Genomic DNA, 25,919 nt, shown 5'->3' with positions numbered 1-25,919 from the left:
ACACAAGATGACGATTAAGAAATGATAAAGACAGACCCAAAGAACTTGATGTAAATATAAATATAACGTGCATATATAACGTACGAATGCTCGTCTAATTAGCGTACAGTTACATTCAATTACTACTCTTTCACGATGCGATACATGTCCAAAATATCGATTGTAACGCGAAATAATGCTAGAAAGTCAATTGTACGCTACAACAAGATAAAACGCGAGAAACGAAAACTTTTCACGCCCATCTATTTTCAAACGTGACTGTTACATCTCTATATCCTAATTTCATAGAAACACGAGCCCCAGCGACCCTACACCGACAAAAGATGCAACGATTAATAAAATCCTCTGCCAACCGGTTAAACATTTCATTTTTCGTTAACCCAGAAAACTTACACGGCTGGATCGTATTAAAGTTTGATACGATTTTGTCATCCGCGATTGCAACAACGATACAGCGTAAATGGACACGATAAGAAATTATATCGGAAGCTAATACGGTCAGCTGTCATGTTCCGCGAGGCATCGACACCGACTCGTCGCGATTCGACAGGTTGGAAAACTCTTCGCGCAAATATTTTCCCCGCCAACGTCTTTGATGCTCCTTCAAAGAGGATCCCGAGTTCATCAATAACCGATAGATCTAAGAGGATGGATCGACACCCCCGGAGAGGCGTTTGGAAAGGGGAAGCCGCTTCTCCTCTATGAATAGATCTCCTATTTCGGAAGCCGAAGAGTACGTGTTATCGAGCGGCGACCAATAGCCCGCGACCGCTTTGAGCCGCGACGATGATGACAGAAACCATACGCTACATTGGTGTAGGTGCTACACCACTATTCCGAGTGTCGTCGATAATAATTACTCGCCGAGTTCGAGTGAAACGAAGTGGGTCGGCCGAAAATATCTGTACCTAAAAGGTGGTCAATCACGCGTGATCCGAACCGCGAATGCGACCAGGGATCGAAGATATGAAATATCGAAGATTGGAATTGGGAATTATTTAAGCGATTTTTAATTAATTAATCGAGTATTCGAGAATAAACTATTAAAATATTCGTAGAGGTATCGGGTATCTTTGCCGTGGTTGCTTTTGAAGTTGGAACATACTCGTTGCGAATCTTTCATCGAATAATTTTGAATGTCGAATATACGAGGTAATTACCGAGAAACAAGACAGGGATGAATGTGCGAAGGGAAGCAGACGATGCATGTACTAAGACGTTTTATCAACTATATAGCGTACTTAAAGCGGATTTAACAGACGAAGTAGAATCTTTGGACAAAGAAAAGTCGATAGAAGCTTTAGCAAAAATAGAATCTCCTTGGAAAGTAACAAGAAGATTGGGACATAACATCGATCATCGTAGAAATATTGAAAACGGATACCGCGTGAAAGCTTTATTACATCTGCAAGCGAGGTTCCATTTTCCATACTGAAATAATAATTATAAAACATAGAACATTTACGACACGATTAAATTTTCACAATTAGCAAGTGGTAAGCGAGTATGGAAGAGAACGTCATAAAAAGGAAGAATGAAAAAGTAATTAATAGCTCAGATATTATTACGTTCATAAGTTTAAACATCATCGAGTTATCAAATTTAAATATACCTGCAAGTAGGATTAATGAGATGTTCGTAAAGATTTGATTGCTGGTCAAAGATATCAGACTCTATAGGTAACTGATACGGATATCAAAGAGCGTAATTCATCCTAAAAAAGCAACTACCATTGCGAACGAGTAGGGCTCTTATTTCTAATTTAGCAGAAAAACAACATCGTTGTATTTGTTTGGAAGTTACTTTGAAACAAGTATAATAAACAACATTATACGTAATGGCGGTTAGCTATGCTTTCCGTATTTAATTTTCCATTATGCAGAATTAATACTCTCCATTCTATAATGGAGAATTATCAGACGCACTTTCAATATGAAAAGCAATAATATCATCATTCTAAATCGATTTTTAATACCATCCGACCACGTTTGAAGTTGATTTTGTTATCATCTTATTCCGGTGTGTCAGTTCCAATTAAATCCGGAAGAACATCGATCTTTTTTAACAGTCGTTCGTAACAATATCCCTGTCCGTAACAAAAGATGAATAATATCAATTATTGTACGACGTCGCAGAAATATTCTAAAGCTGCCGAATTCAATCGAAGGATTATACTGCGAATTACTTATCGCACGCTCTACAATAGTTTTTTTAAATAATTTATCTAAGACATCTTTTCTGTATTCTATACGAAGATCATAGGATATGAGCGTGATAGTCAATTTTAAGATCCGACACACTATTAATCGCATGAGAATCGCAGGAGGCAAACGTAACGAGTACATTTCTGTTGATTTTTCAATTTGATATCACTTCACAGAACTGAACAGGATAGTCTTGATACGACATCATTGAAAACGAAAATAACCTGTTAGTTCCAAAGATGTAAATCTTTTAAAGTTAGCCGATAAGTTCACGAAATTTGGTAGAAATCAATTGCATTTTAATCTTATCACGAACAATCTTTTGCAAATTTTTAATAGAATGATAAAACACGTGGTTGACTCTTAAAAAAGAAAAGGAAGTACAAGTTTGGTAACTTAGGATTGATCAACAACATATTGAATTGCCAAACTGCTTCGCTGCGAAAAAATTATCGTATTGTTCCCGCCTGTATTGTGTGCGTAATCTGAAATGAATGAACTCTGAAAGGACGTGCTTTAAGTATCAGATACGTTCTTAGCCGGTTACAAAATTTAGTGGATACATCACCTGTTTTTAGAATATCTTTAAATCCAAGAAACGACTAGGTTAAAATCAAGAAATACGAATTTATCGTGTATTGTCCGTACGTAGAATTATAAATTACAAATTTAATTTTGTTCCAACCAGCAGAAATTTTTAAATAGATTTCTAACCAAAGATCCATTGTAAAACCTTGCTATACAGTTTTGTTCCTTTTTCTTTGTTCCTCTTCTTTTTTGTGGAATTAAAGCATCACGAATTAAAAGCATTAAAGCACGTGGAATTAAGCAGAGCATCGTGTATGAATGATTTCAGTGAGTAAATCGTAACAAAAGCGCATAATAAACAGTTACTGCACTTGGCAAACGAGAAAGTGTAAAAATAAAGAATCTCTCGTAAGTTCTCCGCTTAGATGCATAGTTAACGGTAATTATTTGTGCCGAAAGTATGCGTGTAAGGAAAAAAAGAAGTTAGCAACACCGTAAACACACTCGACTTGGTCGGAGAGAACTTTCATTTTGAAATAAGGATTGTATGATGAGCGAGCGTAGATGGCACAAAAAGATATGTAAATGGTTTTCGTATAGCGAAAAATAAAAGAATGCGAAGAAGTAGAAGCTTCAGAAGCAGGTTGGTAATTCAGAAAAGATATCCCGGAAATGAATATCGCTGCACAAGGAAGTCTATACTTTTATAATTAGCTCATGCGTGTATATATTGTTTGCATGATGCTTGTAGAATATTTTCTTCTTCGATATAAGATACATTACCTATAGGAATATATGGAGTATGGAAAAGAGTGGAAAGAAAATTTTGGTATTTCTTTTTTTAAGTAATCCAATAACGCGATTAATTTTTATGAATGCGATTTTAATTGGAACTGAATAATTTTAACAAACACTAATATATTGATTCTGGATTTTCGGACGATACATATATAATGTAAAATAATTGCCAATGAACTAATGCTTGTAGTAATAATCCTACGTTATACGTGTAATACAATAACACTGAACATTAACTTTAGGATAGTATATATTGAGCAGACCAAGCTCGATAGTGTATAAAAATAACAAAAAAATAACAGAAATTGAGTACTAGCTTCAATGGAATATTTTTCCTGTCCGTTCATATGACACGGTTATTATTATAAAGAGAAATGGCGAATAATGGCAACTAAGTAATGAACACGCAGAACGTGGATATTGCGCGTGAAAAAATAATGAACAACGTTCATGCGCTCATTGATCCAGTCGCGAAGAAGTATTAACACATTGTAACCAACGTTTCGACTTCCGTTTCCCCCCAGAAACGTTGTGCCACAGAAACGTTGGAACGATAAGGAACGCGTAATTTTTATTTCGAAACTCGCTTGCCCGATCTCTCTTTCGTTCCGAGAGGCACAATGTATTCAATTAAATTTCTTTATTCACGCACTGTAAACCACGAACAAGGTTTAACGCTTGCAGAGACCTTCCCCGGCATTTGCGTTTTTAAAAACAATGACTAAAAGACGAGGAAATCGACTTGCCAGCCGCTGCAAAAAACGTATTTAAAATTAAATGGAACGTTCATTTCCGCGAAGCTTTTCTCCTATAACTCGCATCTCGTCAAAACTGGTTATTTTGCAAACGCGTAATAACAACGATTAATTTTATGAATAAATGAACGGCAATTAATTTCACGATGGAAAGAAAATAACGAAAGAGAAGCTCGTTAAATTGAACTACGTTGATTCGGAATATTGGAAAACATATTTTATAAATAAATTTTATAAATAATTAAATTTTATAATATATGAAATTAATATACTATATAACGTATATACTATATAACATAAACTAACTGTACATATATATCCCCTAAATAAGGAAATATCGGTTATAAATAAATTCAAATATGTACATTTTTATTCAAATGTCAAATATGTAAGTATTGATTAAATGTTAAGTTCGTAAAATGAATATCGTTTCGCAACAACGAAGTCTAGAGTTTGTGACAAAAAAATAATTTCGTGACGCAACGAAAAGATAGCCAAAATGCCAATTATAAACTATCCTACAATCAAATTGAATTCTCACTGTCAATTAGTTATAAATGACCACAACAGTACAGTTAGCGTTAAATTTCATTACAGGGTTACTTAATTTTAATAACCTCAATTCGATTTCGAATTCTGTATCTTGCGCGATAAATGGCGTACATGGATTTTATCGCGTAAAATAGAAAATTCGAATTAAGATAAAATATTCTAAAATTAAGTAACTTAACTATGTAGGTATATCATACATCGTATATATCATGTAATGATATACATAGTTAACACATTGATACCAATTGAATGATACCAATGATATCAATTGAAGGTTAAGTTAATAGAATGATACCAATTGAAGGTTAGGTTATTATATAGCAGGATAATGATAAAGACTATGCCAAATAAGTTGTGCTGCAAACAAGGAAACTATAGAAGTTTTCTTCGTTTATAGTTGTAAAAATTCATATATAGGATATCGTGAACGTAAATACGAATTCGGTAACTCAGAAGAAAATCAGTCAACAAGTTTTGGTCGTTTATATTTTTAAACCGGTTGGATATAAAGACAAGGCTGAATGCCGAGGACGAGACGTGATGCTCTTAAAGTTTGCATTATTAAATGATACCTGTACAATTGCATTCAGTTCCAAAAACATGAACACGATAACAAAACACGACTCTATCATCTTTCCCAAGGGAGCACTTTAGAAGATCATGCACACATTCAAAAAGTTTCGCCCGCTTTGTCACGTTACGCGACTGTGTAATAGGAAAAACGTAACGACTTCAGAAGCAAAAATCTTTCACGATGCACAAAGCGTTATCTCCTTATACACTAAGTAATGCACACAGTCTGTTCTGAATAATAATAAAATTCATCAAAGTGTAAATATTAATTCGATTCTTTCAAATAAATATTGCCGCCATTATGATGGACGTTTCCCGATGCAATTGAGGAATTGAAATGGTAAACGATATAGACGTCAGAAATAGAAACTTAAAGAATAAACAAGAAATATTAGTCGAAATTGATACTAAGTTTCCACTGAAATATTACTTTTTATTTGTTCATTACTTGTATCGTTTATTATTTCAAATCCTCAGTTGTACCAACACTCTTATTTTTAAACCTATGTACATGTACATATGTATAGCTTCCTCGAAGTTTATTTCAAATAGACCAACAAATAACGTAATATACATTATGCGCTTTATACAGCGAACGAAACAGTATTTCATATTAAAGAAATTGTAAAAATAGTTTTTGTATTCGGTAACAACTGTTGAACAACTCTGAAATAGTTGTTATATATGTATAGTCCTGTATTGGTATGCGATCGTTCAAATGGTGTGCAGCCTAACCTTAAGAAACATAAAACTCTGAATCCTTACCTGATGAAAGTCGAATCTGCCGCAGGGCTGGAGGGTCTTGGTGAGGAACTTGCAGTGGACGCGGTATTGGTTTCTTCCACGTCCATCATCATTCATACCGACAATGACGAATCAATGCGAACGTTGGAAATTAACAGAGTATTATGTTAACGAGATCAACGAGATTGGAATCAGAAGGGATATCGTACGGAAGGTGATAATTTTTGTCGAGCCCGCCAGTCTCTGAACGTCTGATCTCACGGGGGCAGAAACCATAAAGTCGGGGAACTTGACAAAGGGGTTGGGGGTTGGTTTCATGCGCCCGTCCACGAGCGCGGACTTACGGAAAACAACTGACAAACGATGTTACCCCCACCGTGAACAACCACTATCCGACGCCTGCAACCCTGCGCCACGAACACCTGCCGCGTAGGAACACTATCATTGCGCAGGCGCCGCGCCGTCAAAGAATTCTTGAATTTTTATAAAATTAACAAAATAATAAGAATTTTAAAAAAACACATATAACGGTTCGTTTATAACCTAAGTTTTTAATAAAAAATTTTTTGTTTGATATTATTAACATAATAAAGAACTTACCAAGTTATAAAGTATTACAGAAACATAAAAACATACATACACATATGTATATGTAAGAGACGATAGAAATGCGGTTAGTTTCATTTAAAAATGGTTTATTAAATTTTTCTTAAATGTCTAAAACAATATTTTCTCTTGTTCAGTAATAATGTCGAGCAAAAGTTTCTCCAATGAGCAATGGAAAAATCAGAGATGCATCTGCACAAATCTAATATATTGTTATTTTAACTGGTTTTACATTCATTCAAACCCTTATTCCATGAAATAGCTTCATCTGAATGAGCACCACTATCATTGCCACCAAATTTTGAAGATATATTTATAAATACAACATATTTAGCACTATCTTTCTGGTATATAAATTATTTTAATTCAATTTATTATCAAATTTATTTCAATTTACACTTTCTTTATTACCTTGAAATTTGTATTTCACATATGATAATATTTTAACAATACTACCTCCAATGATAATCATGCCATTGTTTATTGCTTTCACAATCATTGTATTTAACTGCCTAAAATTTGTGAAGTAATCAACACAGTATACAATAAGTAACATACAATATATTTAATATCATTGTATTATATATTTATTATATTTCTTGTTTATAATATTTATAAAATCTATATTAATTTAATAAATAAATTAAATTATAAATTTTAATCCTTATTTTACAAGTTCAAATCTGAGATTATGTCTATAATTAAACCTGAATTCCTATAGAAGTGAAGATTGCCATCTGACAAAGTGGGGCTGAGCACTAGAATATTATTTTTTTCAGCACCATAATATATTAAATGTTCGTTATTAATTTCTACACCTAGTCTTGCTATTACTTTAGATGGTGTCCAAATCATATCCTAAAAGTTCATAAATATTTAAATGCTTAATTTTCTAAAAAAATGTTCAGCTCTCTTTTATTAAATCATACCTTTTCTTCCTGTTCAGCCAACATTGTATCTAATGTAAGCATAACCCAATCTTCAAATAGACAGTAATAGTCATTAGGTATTAACTTTCCTGTTCTATTAATACCATGTTGCCTTAGACTTTCTTTTACTAATCATAAATGAAAATCTTCTATATGTATATCTTAATGCTAAGCATTTTATTATAGATTGCATTATGATACATTCAACCTGTAACATAAGTATATATTTAAATTGTCAATAATATTAAAAATTATTAAATATTTTAATGAATCATTTTATATTGTACAAGAAAAGTTATACTTTATAATATCTTAAATTTCATATGAATCTATGTTTAATGTATGTATTATTCTAAAAATATTATATATGAAGATATTTTCAATAACTTATTTTCTTCTAATAAATAATAAACGTATTTTCTTCTAATTTACCACTTTGATCATCTTCAAAAGGAATGTTTCTAGTTCGTTTCTAATTACTGCTAAACCAAAATTTTTTCCTCAAAAATCAGAATTCTTATATGTTTCTGATAAAACATTATAAGCAATTCCTTAATTCCAGTCATATTCTAAAACATGCTGATATCATTTAATATTTTAATCATATGAAATTGTTAACTAATTTCTAAAGTTTGATTTTCTTATATTTTGTAAAGAATCTACTCAATCTTTCACACAATAGGTGTTTCAAGTAGGAAAGGAGAGCTATGATACAGCACTATCTACAATTGATGGGTTTTCATGTGTCATTCATTTTTATATGAAGTTTGTTATATTTTTAAATTATATGTATAATGCTTTTCATGGAATGCTTCTTATACATATATATATATATACAATGCTCATAAGGAAACATAACCTACATGAAAATATTATTCTTAATACAATTTCCCTATACATACTAAAAATGTATTGCTATATGTAACTGCGAAATTTATTATTACATGATTCCGATCAATGAGTGGAGTTGCTAATTGCAAACTATACTATAAATTATAATTTGGTGTAGGCAAACAACGTACATAAGTAGTAATTGATAGTATTTAGCTACAGTCAGACATGTAAGTAGCGTTGTGTAGAATATGAATTCAAAAGAACAGTTATCGTTTCAACGTTTAAAATTATTTCTTCTCTATATATATTTTTAGTGTATTTTACAAGATAGTATGACGTCATATTGCTTTTATCTATCATTTAACTAATCCGCAACACGCGTCACAATGATCTGCACTATCTCTACACAGATCAGCATTGAACTGAACTTCGCCGAAAATTAGTTTATACATATGTACTCTAGCACAACCGACCGCGTCATGGCGCGCTGGAGAGAAAATGATAACCTGAAACAGATCTAATTCCATAGACATGATTCAAAATCCCGCTACAAAATGGCTGACATCCAAATGTATTCATTTCATAACCAGCGACTTCACTTATTGGACAAATAATGGATAGAAGCCAATATGGCGTAAAAGTACTGAATGTGAACGGTTCGTAATAACGTGTAAAAGACGTTAAAAGCGCTCAATTTTACATACGCAGAAGTTTCAAACCTTAAGATTCCTAAGGTTAAATTCTATAATTATATATAAAACGTCAATAATTTTATGTTCCCTAAAGTAAAGTACAGCCAAAATGGGTGATATAAAATCCTTCTTTCATCAATGGTGCGCAAAAAATTGCAAAGAACCACAATTTGATATAAGACCAACAGGTACGATAATATCATTTTCAAAATAATATAAAAATAAAGACGTGATATATAATTAATAATTATAGGGCCGAAACACCGACAACGATTTCTTTGTGAATTACGAGTACCCGGATTTGATTACGTGGGTGCAGGAAATTCAACTAGCAAAAAAGATGCTCAAGGAAATGCAGCCAAAGATTACGTTAATTATTTAGTTCGATCAAGACATGTAAATGCTGATGATGTTCCAAAAGATACACAAAGCATTCAACAACAAGGAACAGTAACTATTAAATCAGAGCCTGTATATCCAATAAAATCTGTATTTCAAGATGGAATGGGTCCAAACGACATAGGTGAAGCATATAGGGCTTATAATGAACATGGTGAAATCAATTATACTTATATTGATAGAATAGCAGATCAGAAAAAAGTTGAAGATGCAGAAGATGTTGATGTGAATTCTGGAATTCATGGGAATTGGACTATAGAAAACGCCAAATCAAAACTTCATCAATTTATGCAAACTAATAAAATTAATGCTGATTACAAATATACTCCACTTGGTCCAGATCATATGAGGTATGGATTGTCTCAATGTAGCTGTTTACTTTTACATTGGGTTGGACTTATCAATGTGGTATTGTGATGTTACTTAAAATCCTCAATTGTATCTAAGATCTGTTTGAAGATGATATAAAGAAAATCATATAAATGACTTACCATAGCATTTGAAATTCTACAAGACCATTTTAGAGTACGCTATTTACTTATACTTAATGCTGGTACAAGAGAAAAATGTTTTCTCTCGTGCACAGATGAAACTGCTGTTTAACCGAAACTTTTATTGAAATGATTCAATAATGGTTTTGGTGCAATCAATCACAGAAATTTATCACAATGTACTCCAATATGGTCTTGGATATTTTCAAATGGTAAGTTGAATTTATGTCATTGTAATTATTTGTTAGATTTATTAAGCATAATATAAATATACATAAAATATTAATAATATAAATTTATATCTAGAGGTTTCATGGCGGAAATGACATTTTATGTAAGACAACTTGGAAGAAGTATGTTTTCAAAATAATATATATAATTGATATCTAAATCAATATCTATTTATAACAAAAATGTTCTTAAAAATTTCAGATATTACTGGTCGTGAGACTGGTTCAAATAAGCAAACTGCATCAAAAAGTTGTGCCTTGTCTCTTGTTCGACAGTTGTATCATCTTGGTGTTATTGAGTCATTTAGTGGAACTTTGAAAAAACATAGAGAAGCAGAACAAATAAAACCATATCCAGTTAAAATTTCACCAGATTTGATAAATCAGATACATGATGTTCTGAACGATCTGGATATAAAACCAATTCCAGTGAACCTATATCGGGTGATTTATATTATTTACTGATATTAACATTACTCTTACAAATCTACATTATTTTTATTAAATAAATTAAGCTATGATTTTTATGATTTTTATTAATTTGTATTATAGACATGTAAAAAGGAAGAAAGAGATCCATTTAATGTTTCGTGCTCATTATTAACAAATCAAGTGTTAGATGATTTTATTTCATCAGCACCACAACCAGCTGGAGTAATAAGTTGGTCTCCTCCACAACAAAATTGGAATCCATGGACTGGTTGCAATATTGATGAGGGACCATTAGCCGTAATGCCTTTAGAACAGCTGTCAGAGGATTTATTACATGAACAACGTGAAAGATTGCAAGAAGATGAGAGACTTCAAAAAAGTATTAAGGAAAGATCTTATTTACCAGTTTTTTCAATGAAGAATGAAATAATGAATGCCATCAATGAAAATCCTATAATTATTATTCGTGGAAACACAGGTTGTGGTAAAACAACTCAAGTATGTCAGTTTATTTTAGACGACTACATTGCATCAGGTCAAGGTGCATGTTGTAGTATCGCTATTACACAACCTAGAAGAATATCTGCCGTATCTGTAGCTGATCGAGTTGCTTTAGAAAGATGCGAAGATTTAGGACTATCTGTTGGATATTCTGTAAGATTTGAATCCTATTTGCCGAGACCTTATGGCAGTATATTGTTTTGTACTATTGGCGTACTTTTAAGAAAATTAGAAGGTGGCTTAAGGGGTGTATCGCATGTTATTGTTGATGAAATTCACGAACGAGATGTTAATTCTGATTTTATTATGGTTGTACTTCGTGATATGATTCATATGTATCCAGATTTGCGAATTATTCTAATGTCTGCTACGGTCGACACTACATTATTCAGTAATTACTTCAATAATTGTCCGGTAATAGAAATACCTGGAAGATCGTATCCAGTACAACAATATTTCTTAGAAGATTGTATACAATTAACAAATTTTGTACCACCTTTGGATTCAAAGAAACGAAAAAGTCGAGATACAGATGATATACCAATGGAAGGAGAACCAGAAGAAAATTTAAATAAAATTATTGACATACAGTACTCTATACAAACAAAGAATGCCATGGCGCAACTTAATGAAAAGGAGATAAGCTTTGAACTTATAGAAGCTCTACTAAAACACATTAAGAAACAGAGTATATCTGGTGCTATACTAATATTTTTACCTGGTTGGAACTTAATATTCGCATTAATGAAACATTTACAACAACACCCTATTTATGGGGGATCAAGTTACATGATTATACCACTGCATTCACAATTACCAAGAGAAGATCAACATAAAGTTTTCGAACCTGTAATGCCAGAAATAACGAAAATTATTTTAGCAACAAATATTGCCGAGACCTCAATCACAATTAACGATGTAGTTTATGTAATAGATTCTTGCAAAGCTAAAATGAAGCTTTTTACTTCTCATAATAATATGACGAATTATGCTACTGTTTGGGCTAGTAAGACAAACTTAGAACAAAGAAAGGGTCGAGCAGGCCGTGTTAGACCAGGGTATTGTTTCCATCTATGTTCTAAAGCGCGATACAATAAAATGGATGAACATATGACACCCGAAATGTTTAGAACGCCTTTACACGAGCTAGCATTGAGTATTAAATTATTAAGATTAGGAAGTATTGGAAAGTTCTTGTCAAAAGCAATTGAACCACCACCAATAGATGCTGTAATCGAAGCAGAGGTCGTATTACGCGGTACGTTCCCTCCATTGAACATTATCAAATATAAATATTTGTCACATTACTGTTTAAAACTATCTTTTTTTATAATTGTAATTTATTTCAGAGATGAAATGTTTGGATGAAAATAATGAATTAACGCCTCTTGGAAAAATATTGGCTCGATTACCAATAGAACCACGTTTGGGTAAAATGATGATCTTAGGTTGTATATTTTGTGTGGGTGATGCACTTTCAACAATGGCTGCGAATAGTACAACATTTCTAGAAGTGTATAATATGGGACCTGATCTGAAACGGTTATCTGCACAACAAAAATCATTTGCTGGTGCAAGGTATAGCGATCATGTAGCAATGTTACATGCTTTCCAAGCATGGGAAGAAGCTAGATCTATGGGAGAGTATGAAGAACAAACATTTTGTGATTCGAAAAATTTAAGTATGCCCACATTAAGAGTGACATGGGAAGCTAAGGTAACTATAAATAATGCCTTCTTATATAGTGTAAAACAATATGTTAACAATATTTTATATTTATAGAATCAATTGCAAGTACTTTTGGTAAGTGCGGGATTTCCGGAAAAAACTCTTTCCCCTACACCGTTAAATTATCACGCTGGTGCAGATACTCGTCTTGATACAATTACTGCATTATTATGTATGGGTCTTTATCCAAATGTTTGCTATCACAAAGAAAAAAGAAAGGTTCTTACTACTGAATCTAAAGCAGCGTTGATTCACAAAACGTCAGTGAATTGCAGTAATTTTGAGCAAAATTTCCCATTTCCATTATTCGTATTCGGGGAAAAGGTAAAATTACTCTTTTTGATGTAATAAATTTAAGTAATCTTGGGATTATGTTAATTTATTTTTATTCACAGATTCGTACAAGAGCAGTATCTTGTAAACAAATGACTATGGTATCACCGATTCATTTGTTATTATTTGGTTCTCGAAAGGTCGAGTACGTCAATAATGTAGTAAAACTGGATAACTGGATCAACTTAGATATGGATCCGACTCATGCAGCAGCAATAGTAGCTTTACGACCCGCATTAGAAAGTCTCGTTGTGAAAGCTGCGAAAGAACCTGAAACTATTCTGGAATTAAATCCTAATGAACAAAAAGTACTATTCTATATATCAATGTTTTTTGCTGCATTACTCTTCTTTTAAATATTACGAAATTTTGCTTTTGCTTTGCTTTTTTTTTTAGGTATTAAATGTAATCAAATCGCTTTGCGGAATGAATGCTTGCCGTTATGAACTGGATCAGGTTACAGGTGGTTTCTATTCAAAAAGACCACCAAGGAGATATTCGACTGGTTTTCATTCGGGGAACGGTAATCCCGCAAAATTAATGCGCGGAGCTGGCGGTTATCGCGGAAGCCTTTATGGTGAAGGCGGTAGTAGATATTCAAGAAACAGTTACTGTGGATACAGTGGCGGTGGTAATAGAGGATACGGAATGAGTAATTCACGTGGAAGAGGCAGTGGAATTAGGGGTGGTAGAGGAGGAGGTTTTCGTAGTCGTTACTGATTATAATTTTAAATGACTTCTAATGTGTAAAGTTAGCAAAATCCTATTATAATGTATGCGATATGTTTCACGTAGTTGTACATTATTTTCTAATTGAAAATGTAACATATTTATTTTTATATCTTTTCATTCAAAATGTTGCTTTTCTTTTTGTTTAACAATATTTGTCATCCCACTAAATAACAATACAAATAAAGCCTTCAAAAATATTTAACAATTTGGACGTATTTATACATATTGTTAACATATAATAGTGCGTTTTTAAAGAAGTATTGCGATAACTTGAAAGTACGATTCATTATAGAGATATGCAGTACCTATCTTACGTAAATATTGCAGTCGAATTAAGGAATCTTATAGCGCTACATATTATCAGATATTAGAACTACAGATTAGGATTCTGTGGAAACAGAATGAAGACTCGGCCATCTAACGGGCATGATGGAAACGGAAAAATGTTTCCATCTCTTGTGATTTCATAGGTTTATTTGTGAACACGTCAGGAGACGACCATACGTTTGTAGTATTGGTCGGTGCGTGGTCGGTACGTGGTCGGTACTGAGTAGAAAAAAAAAATGGCGAAAATTTGCGTATAAAGACGATCGTCAACAGAGTTGACAGAAACTAATGAAATTGGCTAATGTCAGATTGAACAACGTAATGCACGAAAAATGTTCCCTCTAGTCCGCGCCGCCTTGGTGCGTTTCATATGATCGGGTACAACGTTTTACACAAGTGTTCAATCAAGTGAGAAAAACAACGGGAAAAAAAGGAGAAGCAAGAGTTTAGTGGTTGCGAAACGTCACAGATCACAACACGGAACGGGCCACTTCAAGGCAAGACGTTCCACCTTCCACCTCGTTGTCCCTCTGGGGAACCTTCCGATATTTAAAAATAGTGATATTGCAAATGATCATGTACGACGGGATTCACCAGTTTTGTAATGTGAATTCGTGATGACCTGATTTAATCTTCTCGTTTTAAAAGTGTATTCGATCTTGAATTGTGTATCGTGAAAGGTTATGTGCAGTTATGCGTCTGACATTTGAATTTCTTACAAACATTCGTCAAGAATTCTTTAACCGTATTTGGCAATTAGTACGACATAAAGTAACGATTAATATTAAACCGCGTAAAGAATATGCGATTCATGTTTTTTAACCATGTCTTGCTATTTGAAGCTTTTTTAAAAAATTCTCTCCATTACCATACGAAGTAAAGTCAAAGTACTGACTGTTAAGAGTTGAGTGCAACGATCGTTTCTACATGTTTATATCAATTCCCTTATATAAATTGCCCCTTGTTTAAGTGCGCAATAATGAAAATTTACTTTCTTCTGTAGTTGTGCAATACTGTTTTTGACTTGTCATTCCTATTTTGTAATATATGCACCTTACTTGGCAGAATGCCTAAAAACTACTTTAGGACATTACTGTGATACATTAATGAAAAATTAAAAATATGGAATAGGAATCAAACAGAAAATTTAAATTATGGTATAAGAAAGTCAAACGACTTAATAATATTTATTAGAAATTTTTGTATTTTAGGTATAAAAAATGAGTCAAATAGAGATGGATCAAGAAACTGTGTATGGGACCCATGAGGATAGTCATGTGGTCATGTCAGAGAAAGTGCAATCTCTGGCTGGTAGTATTTATCAAGAATTTGAAAAAATGATAGCACGTTATGACGAAGATGTGGTCAAGGACCTAATGCCCCTCCTAGTCAATGTCTTAGAATGTCTAGACATATCTTATACTGAAAACCAAGAGCGTGAAGTTGAATTAGAGTTATTAAGGGAAGACAATGAACAACTTGTTACACAATATGAAAGGGAAAAACAATTAAGAAAAGCATCTGATCAGGTATAATTCAAATTTTTGTAATGCTTTCTAATCTTGATGTTTCACTTAGAATTATATACAACATTCTTTGAGAAAAAGTAACCTTCATGACTTTTTGATTAGAAATTGCTGGAGCTTGAAGATGTAGCAGAAGATGAAAGAAAAGAACTTTTATCAAAAATTGATAGTTTGGAATCAATTGTAAGAATGCTGGAATTGAAAACAAAGAATTCACATGATCACGGTACAATTGCTAATGGCTCTCTCAGTTCATCCCTTCACAGAACATCCCTCTACAGTAGAGTAGAAAGTTTTTGTTTTATTTTTATTTAATTGATTAATAGTATAAACATGTATCTGTGGGACTTCAAGTATTTGCATGTATACTTCTAAAAGTATGTTTTATTATTAAGTGCTTTATTTATTGTTATGGGATATTTAACATATGGTGAATGATTTACTTTTATGCTGTATATAGTATATCTGGTTTAAATGTATATATGCTATTATTTCTCTAACTATTAAAAATACGAAAAATTTTTTAATAATTGCGAAAATAATAACATACATACATTTAAATTGGACATATCGTATGTTTATAGCAAAATCTAGAGTGTGTTCTGTAATATACTATAATCCTTGTAATAAAATTGTTAAGGCAGACATGGGATATCATTTTTATCATATTTTAGTTGTTCGTCTTGAAGAAAAAGAAGCTGAATTGAAACGTGAATATACTCGACTACATGAGAGATATACGGAACTATTTAAAACGCATGTAGATTATATGGAAAGGACAAAGATGTTAGTTGGAAGTACAGAGAGATTAGAAAATTCATCTAGTGGTCGTGGTCCATCTCGTTTACCATCTCTTGGCTTAACTCACATGTCTCGAAGTTCTGGACCATTGAGTTATGGCTTTCAGAGCTTAGAAGCTAGCATAAATGCAGAAGATGTTGACCAGGAAAGTCCACCAAATGTTGTTTCTAATTTAAGAACTGAAATGTTGGACAGTAGCAGTGAAGCTGCTATTGAAACATCTGATAAAAGTCAATTAACAGATAAACCAGTACAAGCAAACAAAACAACTGCAATTTCTAGACGTATGTTGTTTTCCTACTGTGAAAATTTCGTTCTGTAATATTATGTTTCTACTTTTATTTTTTAACTTATAGATGAAAGTCCAGAAACTGAAATACCTCCACCTTTGGTTACACCGACATCACCGACTGTAGAAAAGTTAGCTACTTCTGGTGGAAGAAGCAGAACAGAAAGAGAACAACGAAGTGGTAACACATTGTACCAGGAACTCAGTTTTCAAGATGCTGATGCATTGGGTGAAATGGATGAAGGAGCAGATATTACTGGTAACTGCTGTTAAACAGTTTAATGTTTGATATAATTTGAGAGTCTTATAACTAATACTGTCCTTGTCCTTAAAATCTTAGGTAGTTGGGTACATCCTGGGGAATATGCCTCGTCGGGTATGTTTCATAAAATAACCAAACGTTTATACAAATATCATTACTTATTTGTTAATCCTTTGAGTTCTCAAATTCATTCTCTCATGCAAAACTAAGATGATGTGTACATTGCGATGAATATAGTCATTGACGAATCGAATAGTACAATATTCGTTTTATATTAATCAAGCATGCTCAACTTTCCTATATACTAATGTTGATAAAATCAATATCCAAATAAAATCAATATTGCATGCCAAATTCTTAAGTTAACAATTAGGTCTTACACTTAATTCTCTGGAACTCTGAGGGTTAATATTAAAATTATAATTATAAAATATTAATGAAATAAAAGTTTTACAATATTATCTACATCACATAAATAGTAACAATTATATAAAAAGGATAGTAGTAAAAGATAGTTAAATTTATTGGTGTTGTAAAATATTTGTTAATATTATTCGTTATTCAAAATTGACTATTTTCTACCACCGTCCTTCCTTTAGAAATTACAAGTTTTCTGTTTGAGTTATATGGAAAAGTATGTACTAATGTGATTTTATATTTCATTGCTTACCTCCTTACTTCTGTTGGCTGTGGTCATATTTTGACTAATAATCGCATGATATAAATAACCTCGTATGCAGTCAATGACAACTTCTTTGGTAAGATATATTAATATATGTATCGCTAGCAATGAAAGCATTTATGTTTTGTTGTATTAATTATGAAAAATAATATTTTATTAGGGATGGGAAAAGAAGTGGAAAACCTTATTATGGAAAACAATGAATTGCTAGCTACAAAGTGAGTACTTTTATATATTTTATAATAATATTGTAGTATATTTATTATAACATTTTATATATCACATTTATTTTTCAGAAATGCGCTTAACATTGTAAAAGATGATTTAATCGTGAAAGTAGATGAACTCACAAGGTAAAATGTCGTTTTTGAGGTGATAATAAGTAAGTATTATTTTGTAAATATGCAATATATACATAAGTAAATATGTTTCTCAGTGAACAAGAAATATTACGCGAAGAAGTTCGGGGCTTACAACAAACTAGAGAACGTTTACGGCAGAAGGTCACTACTCTTGAAGAAGAATTGAAAAAAGTTAAGGAAGAGGCAGAGGCAGCAGCAAAAGCTGCCAAAAGCGACGATGAAGAAGATGTATCATTAGCACAAAGGAAGAGGTTTACCAGAGTCGAGATGGCTAGGGTGCTTATGGAGAGAAATCAATATAAGGAACGTTTCATGGAACTTCAAGAAGCAGTTAGATGGACAGAGATGATAAGAGCAACAAAGACTGATCCTTCTAGTATATCAAGTGGAAAAGTATCTGTATGGAAGTTGTTAGTATTATTTCACATAGAAAGAAACTGAAATATCGAACGCGATAACGATTTATTACTTTCTTTTGTCTTGTTTGTAGTTTTAGTAGTCTCTTCACAGGACCTGCGGATCGAGGAGCCTTAGTTCGTGGACCAAACACATTGCCTCATATGAGGTATAGTGCACCAACCAATCAAGTTGTCCCAGCACCGCCTCTGGATACCATGCGTAGACGTACGTTGAAAGGTCGCCATGAGTTTTTCGACCAGGGAGACACCATGTGAGAAATCAATCAAATTCTATACACGCACCTAGATATTATAACAATTTGACACTGAAGTCTGACAAATAATCTCTATCTTTCAGATAGAGATTTTTTTCTTTTACCATCACGCCCTCTTCTAACTACAATTTTAATAACTGTGATTGTTTTTACAACGAAAATTTTGACAGAGAGATATACACAATCACTGTACAAATTTTATATGTAAAGTTTATTTTAATATTTTTACCAAAGCTATTGCAACAACAAGAGATTTTTACTCTTGGTGGGGTAGAATTTCGATATCTTGACTTATAATCTTTTTTTTTTTGAATCGATATCATCTTTCCAGATTAGAGTCCTCTTTGGTCAGTTGGGATCCATAATCTTTTGTCACGACTCTCAATTACTCTTGATCATTCTTAAGAAATGTGAGTCATTTCTAAATAATTTGTTGCCTCAGCAATTTGCAAATGTGATGGTTTTTAACAAATTACGATTTCCCTCTTACCTGCCATTTTTTATGAAAAAAAATTGTGGGTGTATATTCTATGCGCAGTATAAAGTATTGAAGGACTGAGGATTATGGTCCGTGGCACACAGATCCCTTTTGATAATCTTATTCTCATTAATACATCTATCTATTTCTCGTAATATTAATGAAGTTATAAATAATCGTCTGTACTGAAACGGAAAATTGCTTACATATACCTATTATATAAATCAATCTACCATTTATTATTTCAGAATAGTAATGACTTATTTAACAAAGTAAATTGTTTGTTATCTTTCCAAAGTCATGCTGGAAAAGCAATAGTTTTGTAAATAAAAGTTTGTACATTTTTAAAAGAAAGATAATATATGATCATTATTGATCAACAAATAAATGAAGTTTTGACTATGTTATAAACTTGGCTTTTATTTCACTCTTGCTCTGCGCTTTGATTTTTCGTTCGGGTTTCGTCCTTGCCTGTCCTTCATGGCGTTGTCAAGAGATACCTGGTTATTCTGGTTTTCGGTGGGGTGCTTATTGGCCAGCAGGTAAATCTGTTCTGCTCTATGTCTAACATTTCGCTTCTACACGTGGATATATATATGTAAATCTTATTGTATAAATAACGAACCTGAACATTGTTATACAAGATGATGGAAAGAACGATTGGATTAAAGCTTCATTCGAATTCAAGAAAATATTCCGTGATCAAGAGAATCTTCATAGGAATATATGGTTGAACAAATAACAGCATTCAGTAAATCTACTAACTTTATAATTCAAAATTCTGTCTTGATCATGTGTACTGCAAAAATAATCGAATAATTAATGTTCTTTTGATACATTCTTACAGATCTTCTGAGAAACTCGTAGCAAGACGTGCAAATGAACGAAGAGAGCAATATCGTCAAGTCCGTGCACATGTTAGGAAAGAGGATGGGCGATTACATGCTTATGGTTGGAGTTTACCTGGAAAACCAAGTGCTCCAGTTAGACAACCCGTTCCTGTTCCAGTTTATTGCAGACCTTTACAGGAATCTGAACCTGGCATGAAGGTGCATTTATTTGTTATTAATATATAAAATATGTGTAATTGTTTTTATGTAATCAGATCTAAACACACAGTTAGCGCCATATTCTATTTTGTCTTTCATTATTTAGATATGGTGTGGTGCTGGTGTAAACCTAAGTGGTGGTAAAACACGAGACGGTGGTTGTATGGTTGGAGGAAGTGTGTTTTATGCTGCTGAAGCTCAAGAAGTAAGTACGAACACAAAAAATGAAGTGGAAGATGCTGTTGAACATTTGGATAAGGAGCTTCAAGAGAATGAAAATCAAAGGGTCGAGGCAGAACAATTAGAGCAACATCTTAGCTCATTGGTGTGGATCTGTACATCGACTCAGAAGATGTCAAAAGTTACTGTGATAGATGCTAACAATCCAGCGGATATTTTGGAAGTCTTTAGCGTTTGTCAAGGACATTTACTTTGCATTGCAAGTGTACCTGGAGCCAAAGAGAGTGATTACACTCAAGCTATGAACGAAGATCCAGTTCAAACTGCTAATGGAGTGAATGAGAACGATAATCACGAAGTAAATACGACTTCAAATACTGAACAGAACACTCAAAAAAATAAACAGGAAACTCAAGCCTCGGTGGAAAAAAACAAAAATGAATCTGAAAATGTATCAGAAGAACAAAATAATGAAAATGTTAAAAAATCGGATGATGTTAATCAAAGTATTACTACTGAACCACAAAGTTCGGAAAATGTAGATAGCGAAACGATAAATTTAGGGAAGGTATACTTTGTGAAAGCTAATTTAGAGGCATCAAACTCACAACTGGATGAAAAAGAAGATGAAAATGAGGAGAAAGAAAATAAAGTTGAGGAAGATGCACCTATAGAAAAAATGTCTTCAATACAACCGACAATGTGGCTTGGAGCTCAGAATGGTACGGTGTTTGTTCATTCAGCTGTCGCTAAATGGTCAGTTTGTTTGCATTCAGTCAAATTGAAGGATGCCGCATTGGCTATCGTGTATGTAACTTTTACTACACATTAAATCATTGTTGTATTTTAATTTGCAATACATATGTGATATATATATTTCCTTTTAGACATGTACAAGGACGAGTTCTTGTTGCTCTTGCCGACGGAACCGTTACGTTATTTCGAAGAGGTCCAGACGGGCAATGGGATCTGTCTCAGTACCATGTGATTACTTTGGGTAGTCCACAACACTCAATTAGGTGTATGGCTGCCGTTAGTGGTAAAACAGTATGGTGCGGATATAGAAATAAAATTCATGTAATAGATCCAGTTTTAATGACTGTTGAGGTATATATGTTATACTTATCTATATTTTCAAAATTTTAATTTGTAGTAAACTGTGTTAACATAGTAATGACATTTTTATAATTTAAACTTTCAGTGCACTGTGGATGCTCATCCACGGCGAGAGTCGCAAGTGAGACAATTAGCTTGGCTGGGTGAAGGAGTGTGGGTCAGCATTAGATTAGATTCAACACTAAGACTCTATCACGCTCACACTTATCAACATCTTCAGGATGTTGATATTGAACCTTATGTTAGCAAAATGCTTGGAACTGGGAAACTTGGCTTCTCATTTGTAAGAATTACTGCATTACTCATTTCCTCCAACAGGCTGTGGATCGGCACAGGAAACGGAGTAATAATCTCTGTTCCTTTATCTGAAAGTAAGTTAAAAAAATTGATTATGTTGTTGTAGAAGTTAATAACAAAACTAAATGTTAATGTTTATGATAATAAAATGTTTATGAATAAAAGATGTATGCAAAACAGGTGCTGGTGGATCAATGGCAGTATCCAGAGTTCAAGTAGGAAATGCTAAAGGTGATGCACCGGGCGTTGGTATCAGAATTTTTGCCTCGGATCGTGGTGTTACGCCCGGTAGTTACATACCTTATTGCAGTATGGCTCATGCTCAACTTAGCTTTCATGGACATAGAGATGCAGTAAAAATGTTCGTTGCAGTGCCTGGTATGTTCGTTTATAATTGATTGGTTACTATTAATTTTTAGAAATAAATTAATATATTACATTATTGAATTTATATTGCAGGTCATGGTGGTCAAAGTGCAGTGTCAGATGGTTCTCAACCGGCAATGCTTGTTCTTTCAGGTGGTGAAGGCTATATAGATTTCAGAGTTGGTAAGTAATATTTATAATTTTAATATTGTGTTCTTAACATATTCGATTAATGACCTTATAAACACGAAAAATTAAATTCATTGGGTATATAAAAACATAATCAAGATGTTGTTTTATACAATTATAACACTTGCAGCAGATGAGGCGGAAGACGAGAGTGACGTGGCGACTCATCTGATTGTATGGCAGTTGGTCAGGTATGCCCCCAGAGAAAAATGAAAAGCGGTTGATGGATCTTTATTCGATTTACATAACTGTTTGATTGAGTGGATATATCGTTTGTGTTATTTACCAACGAAACTTATACTAACTATTGAGAGTATGTTTTGTGCACGGTGTAATGAAATTCTAAACTAACAAATTCGCTAGTAGTTAGATACATTTCTAACCTGACATTGAAATAATTATTCTCATTTCTTTATGAAAATATCGGCATTAAGATGTATAGGTGTTTATGTACAAGTGTTCTCATTATAATTGTTGCTCTGGATTGACAAATAAGAGCAGTCAATGAAAAGTCATTAGCTTTTGTATAGCACAAACTATTCTTACAATAATTTTCATTAATAGAAAAGCTGTGTCTGCACCTCCGTTTCTCAAGCAATTGTACACCATACAATTGTCCTGCTTCTTTCATTCTCTGGGGGTTGGGCATTTCCAGCTGACATGCATCGTATTGTACAAAAGACAACTGATAATCGCACTTTTTATTTACTTTTACTGTGTATTTTTGTTTAATCACTTATCAAGTAATTGTGAATTATTTTGTTCAGGTGATGGAGAAGACACAGAAGATACTATGGAACGATCTAACAGTGCTATTGCTGCAAATGCTGAAGAACATGGAGAACAAAGTCATCTAATCGTATGGCAAGTGCAATGTCCTTTACCAGTGCCAATGAATGGCTAGCCTAGAAATTTTGGAAGTATGTTGATCCTGGTGTATGGTTCAGCTTGAATTTCTATAGATAAATCAAGGCGTTTAAACGATTTTCGTGATATGTTGTCGTGGAATCGATAAATTAGACCTATCATTTGGTCAACCGAATGCCGCATCTATTTAATTATACTTATATAACGATTGTAGCGAAGTACGCAAACGAATACGCATAACAGCGAAAGAAAAGGAGATATTGTACAATTTTTGAGAGTATTAAGAATCATTTACAATATTTCATTACGGATGATAATTTCTAAACAGAAAATTTTTTTTCCTTTAGGATATCGTGTTAAGCAACATTGACAAAAGATTAACCTTTTAGATATGGGGTATTCATTGGGGAATTTTTTAAAATTGAGAGATAAGTAGAATATCTTAACGCAATGCTTATAATCCTTAGCTTTAAACTTTAAAAACGTCCTTTAAAAATATTTTATCGGAATACTAATTCGATGTTACGTATTGATAACGTAATTTGTAACGGAACTTCTTTTCTCTTAATTATGCATGTCTTCTTTGTGCGTCGTTGAACGAGACACGTATCTAAGAACTACTTAGACTTGCGTATACATATAAGAAGTTTTAAGAATGCTTGGAATCAGTGTTGATTGAGGAACGTTGGAGGTATAGCATTACGTTTTCGCCAATAAATGTGATAATGGATAAAGATATGAAATAATGGTTTTCAAAGCTGCCGTGACATTTGCTACTTAGCTGCAATAAAAATCAGGATTACTACATGGAAGTTAGATAACAACCATTGTACAATGTTCATTTGCAGGGATGAGAGGTGCAACCGATTCAAATAGTCTTAGGCATAATCTATTATTGTACATTCTTTCCGTTAGAGAGTATATTATTTTCCAAACTTAAGTGATTTGATTCGCTTAAAAAAAAAAATATATATATATACGTATAAATGGAATATAATATATTTTTTATGTTCTGCTACTAACTCTTCTCTAATATCACCGCGTTCGATCGCGCCTATTTTTCTTCTATCTTACAAGATGGTCTCTGAAGAGCGTTTTAATGAATTTATGTGTACATAAACTATTGTGAGATATTTGTATAGTGTTTTACGTAGCATGTAATTTAAGTTTTTGTCCATAAACGAAACAAATGCGATTCTGGTAAATCTATACACACACAGATAAACACACAAATGAAATCATATATTTAATCTCTCATCGGTCGCTGTAACTTTATTTTTCGTCAATATTACTCCCTCCCTATAACATTACCAAAGACGAGGAACGATTTTATTGTATTCTTTGTACGATTTCAAGCGAGAGATGGTTTAAAAGTTGCGTATCTTAGCTAATGTATAGCGACCCGAACACAGTGTAGTACAACACCTACATGCATTTGAGACTTGGAAAAAGTCGCCATAATACTCGGGCTTATGAGAATTTTTGTAAATTTCTGTGTTATAAGCGAGGAACAGTGAAATTCAGGATGTATACAATGTATAAGGGCTGCGCATTATTGTGTGTGAGCTCGCTTTCGGTGTCGAGCTCGGAACTGTACCTGGCTCTGATGAAGCTGCAATGGCGTTAATAAAGAAAGTTGCGAAACAACACGTCTCGATTTGCTTCTCTTAGCATAAGCATACGATATTTCTTTTGAAATATTAATTATAGAACTATTCTTCGTTACAGTTTCTGTAATCTTTGAGTTTTGTTCCGCAAGATGTTTCTCTATGAAGATGATGTACAAAGGTCCATTTGAAAACTGCTTCTAAAAGTTTATTTCTGTGTGGTATGTTTAGTAAAAGGACAAATAATTCAAACGAAAATATGTTTGATCTTCAGTAGCAATTAAGTATTTATTCAAAGTATGATCGCATTTTGTCTATTTATATGTACATACTTGGACATCTACCCACATACTTTCTATCATATTAGAGATTAATATGGAAATTAATAGAAAAATTTTCTTAATAGAAATTAAAATTAGCTTCTGACTAGTACTTTTCATTTTTTCAAGTTACACAAAACAATCCAGAAACTAATCATATTCAACTGACAGCAAATAAAGTAAGTTTCAACTTCTGAATTCAGTTGCATCCAATTATTTAAACGTTAGCTTAAAGTTTTAAGCTGCAATATTTAGTAAACTTTATAAGTATGTACGTATTCTCTAACCAAGAATTGTTTTTGATTTGTGGCAATTGTGTAACAGAGCTATACAAGAAACTATATCCTGATGTTTCTAAGTTTGAATTATTTCTTCGAATATTTGCATAGACTAACTTGTAGGGACAACATCTGATTGTTTTCCAAATAATCGCAATGACTGTTTATACGGGGCGAAGTTGGAGTAC

General features: G+C 32.9%; 4 protein-coding genes across 18 annotated transcripts in view; 2 read left to right on the top strand and 2 right to left on the bottom strand.

The window, feature by feature from the left end:
- LOC126915344 (ecdysone-induced protein 78C) overlaps positions 1-6,528 on the bottom strand; it is a 140,568-nt gene extending 134,040 nt beyond the window's left edge. Inside the window, exon 1 of the mRNA XM_050719945.1 lies at positions 6,176-6,528. Within this exon, the coding sequence (XP_050575902.1) occupies positions 6,176-6,267 (92 nt within the window). The 5' untranslated portion in view covers positions 6,268-6,528. The remainder of the gene's footprint in view (positions 1-6,175) is intronic.
- A 304-nt stretch (positions 6,529-6,832) lies between these two features.
- LOC126915349 (deoxyhypusine synthase-like) lies at positions 6,833-8,961 on the bottom strand. 3 transcript variants are annotated; one of them, XR_007710173.1, is made up of 4 exons: positions 8,712-8,961; positions 7,690-7,897; positions 7,468-7,618; positions 6,833-7,272 (listed from the first exon to the last, which is right to left on the bottom strand). XR_007710173.1 is itself a non-coding variant. In XM_050719957.1 (2 exons), exons 1-2 carry the CDS (start codon positions 7,729-7,731, stop codon positions 7,430-7,432), a joined length of 231 nt encoding a protein of 76 aa, XP_050575914.1. In that variant the 5' UTR covers positions 7,732-7,897; the 3' UTR covers positions 7,302-7,429. The 3 variants fall into 3 exon arrangements, 1 of the variants encoding a protein (XP_050575914.1); XR_007710172.1 differs by lacking the exon at positions 6,833-7,272 and having other exon boundaries at positions 7,302-7,618; positions 8,712-8,960; XM_050719957.1 differs by lacking the exons at positions 6,833-7,272; positions 8,712-8,961 and having other exon boundaries at positions 7,302-7,618.
- Positions 8,962-8,997: 36 nt separating this feature from the next.
- LOC126915339 (dosage compensation regulator) lies at positions 8,998-14,267 on the top strand. 2 transcript variants are annotated; one of them, XM_050719930.1, is made up of 9 exons: positions 8,998-9,403; positions 9,469-9,964; positions 10,412-10,458; positions 10,538-10,779; positions 10,888-12,526; positions 12,618-12,985; positions 13,052-13,321; positions 13,393-13,638; positions 13,727-14,267. In XM_050719930.1, exons 1-9 carry the CDS (start codon positions 9,325-9,327, stop codon positions 14,048-14,050), a joined length of 3,711 nt encoding a protein of 1,236 aa, XP_050575887.1. In that variant the 5' UTR covers positions 8,998-9,324; the 3' UTR covers positions 14,051-14,267. The 2 variants fall into 2 exon arrangements, with proteins under 2 accessions (XP_050575887.1, XP_050575888.1); XM_050719931.1 differs by lacking the exons at positions 8,998-9,403; positions 9,469-9,964 and adding an exon at positions 9,971-10,317.
- Positions 14,268-14,575: 308 nt separating this feature from the next.
- On the top strand, positions 14,576-25,173 carry LOC126915338 (JNK-interacting protein 3). 12 transcript variants are annotated; one of them, XM_050719929.1, is made up of 20 exons: positions 14,576-14,886; positions 15,601-15,918; positions 16,021-16,141; positions 16,590-17,000; positions 17,073-17,264; positions 17,346-17,381; positions 18,008-18,025; positions 18,110-18,167; positions 18,246-18,302; positions 18,386-18,721; positions 18,802-18,981; positions 19,957-20,004; positions 20,310-20,511; positions 20,618-21,498; positions 21,579-21,798; positions 21,893-22,178; positions 22,270-22,482; positions 22,564-22,653; positions 22,793-22,850; positions 23,427-25,173. In XM_050719929.1, exons 2-20 carry the CDS (start codon positions 15,610-15,612, stop codon positions 23,428-23,430), a joined length of 3,720 nt encoding a protein of 1,239 aa, XP_050575886.1. In that variant the 5' UTR covers positions 14,576-14,886; positions 15,601-15,609; the 3' UTR covers positions 23,431-25,173. The 12 variants fall into 12 exon arrangements, with proteins under 12 accessions (XP_050575886.1, XP_050575885.1, XP_050575874.1 ...); XM_050719928.1 differs by having other exon boundaries at positions 22,790-22,850; XM_050719917.1 differs by lacking the exon at positions 22,793-22,850 and having other exon boundaries at positions 14,577-14,886.
- Positions 25,174-25,919: the final 746 nt, after the last annotated feature.

This window comes from Bombus affinis, chromosome 4 (genome assembly GCF_024516045.1).
Source record: "Bombus affinis isolate iyBomAffi1 chromosome 4, iyBomAffi1.2, whole genome shotgun sequence".
NCBI classification, from domain to species: domain Eukaryota; kingdom Metazoa; phylum Arthropoda; class Insecta; order Hymenoptera; family Apidae; genus Bombus; species Bombus affinis.
The sequence above is the reverse complement of the archived record's forward strand: the minus strand, read 5'-3'. Positions and strand labels throughout refer to the sequence as shown.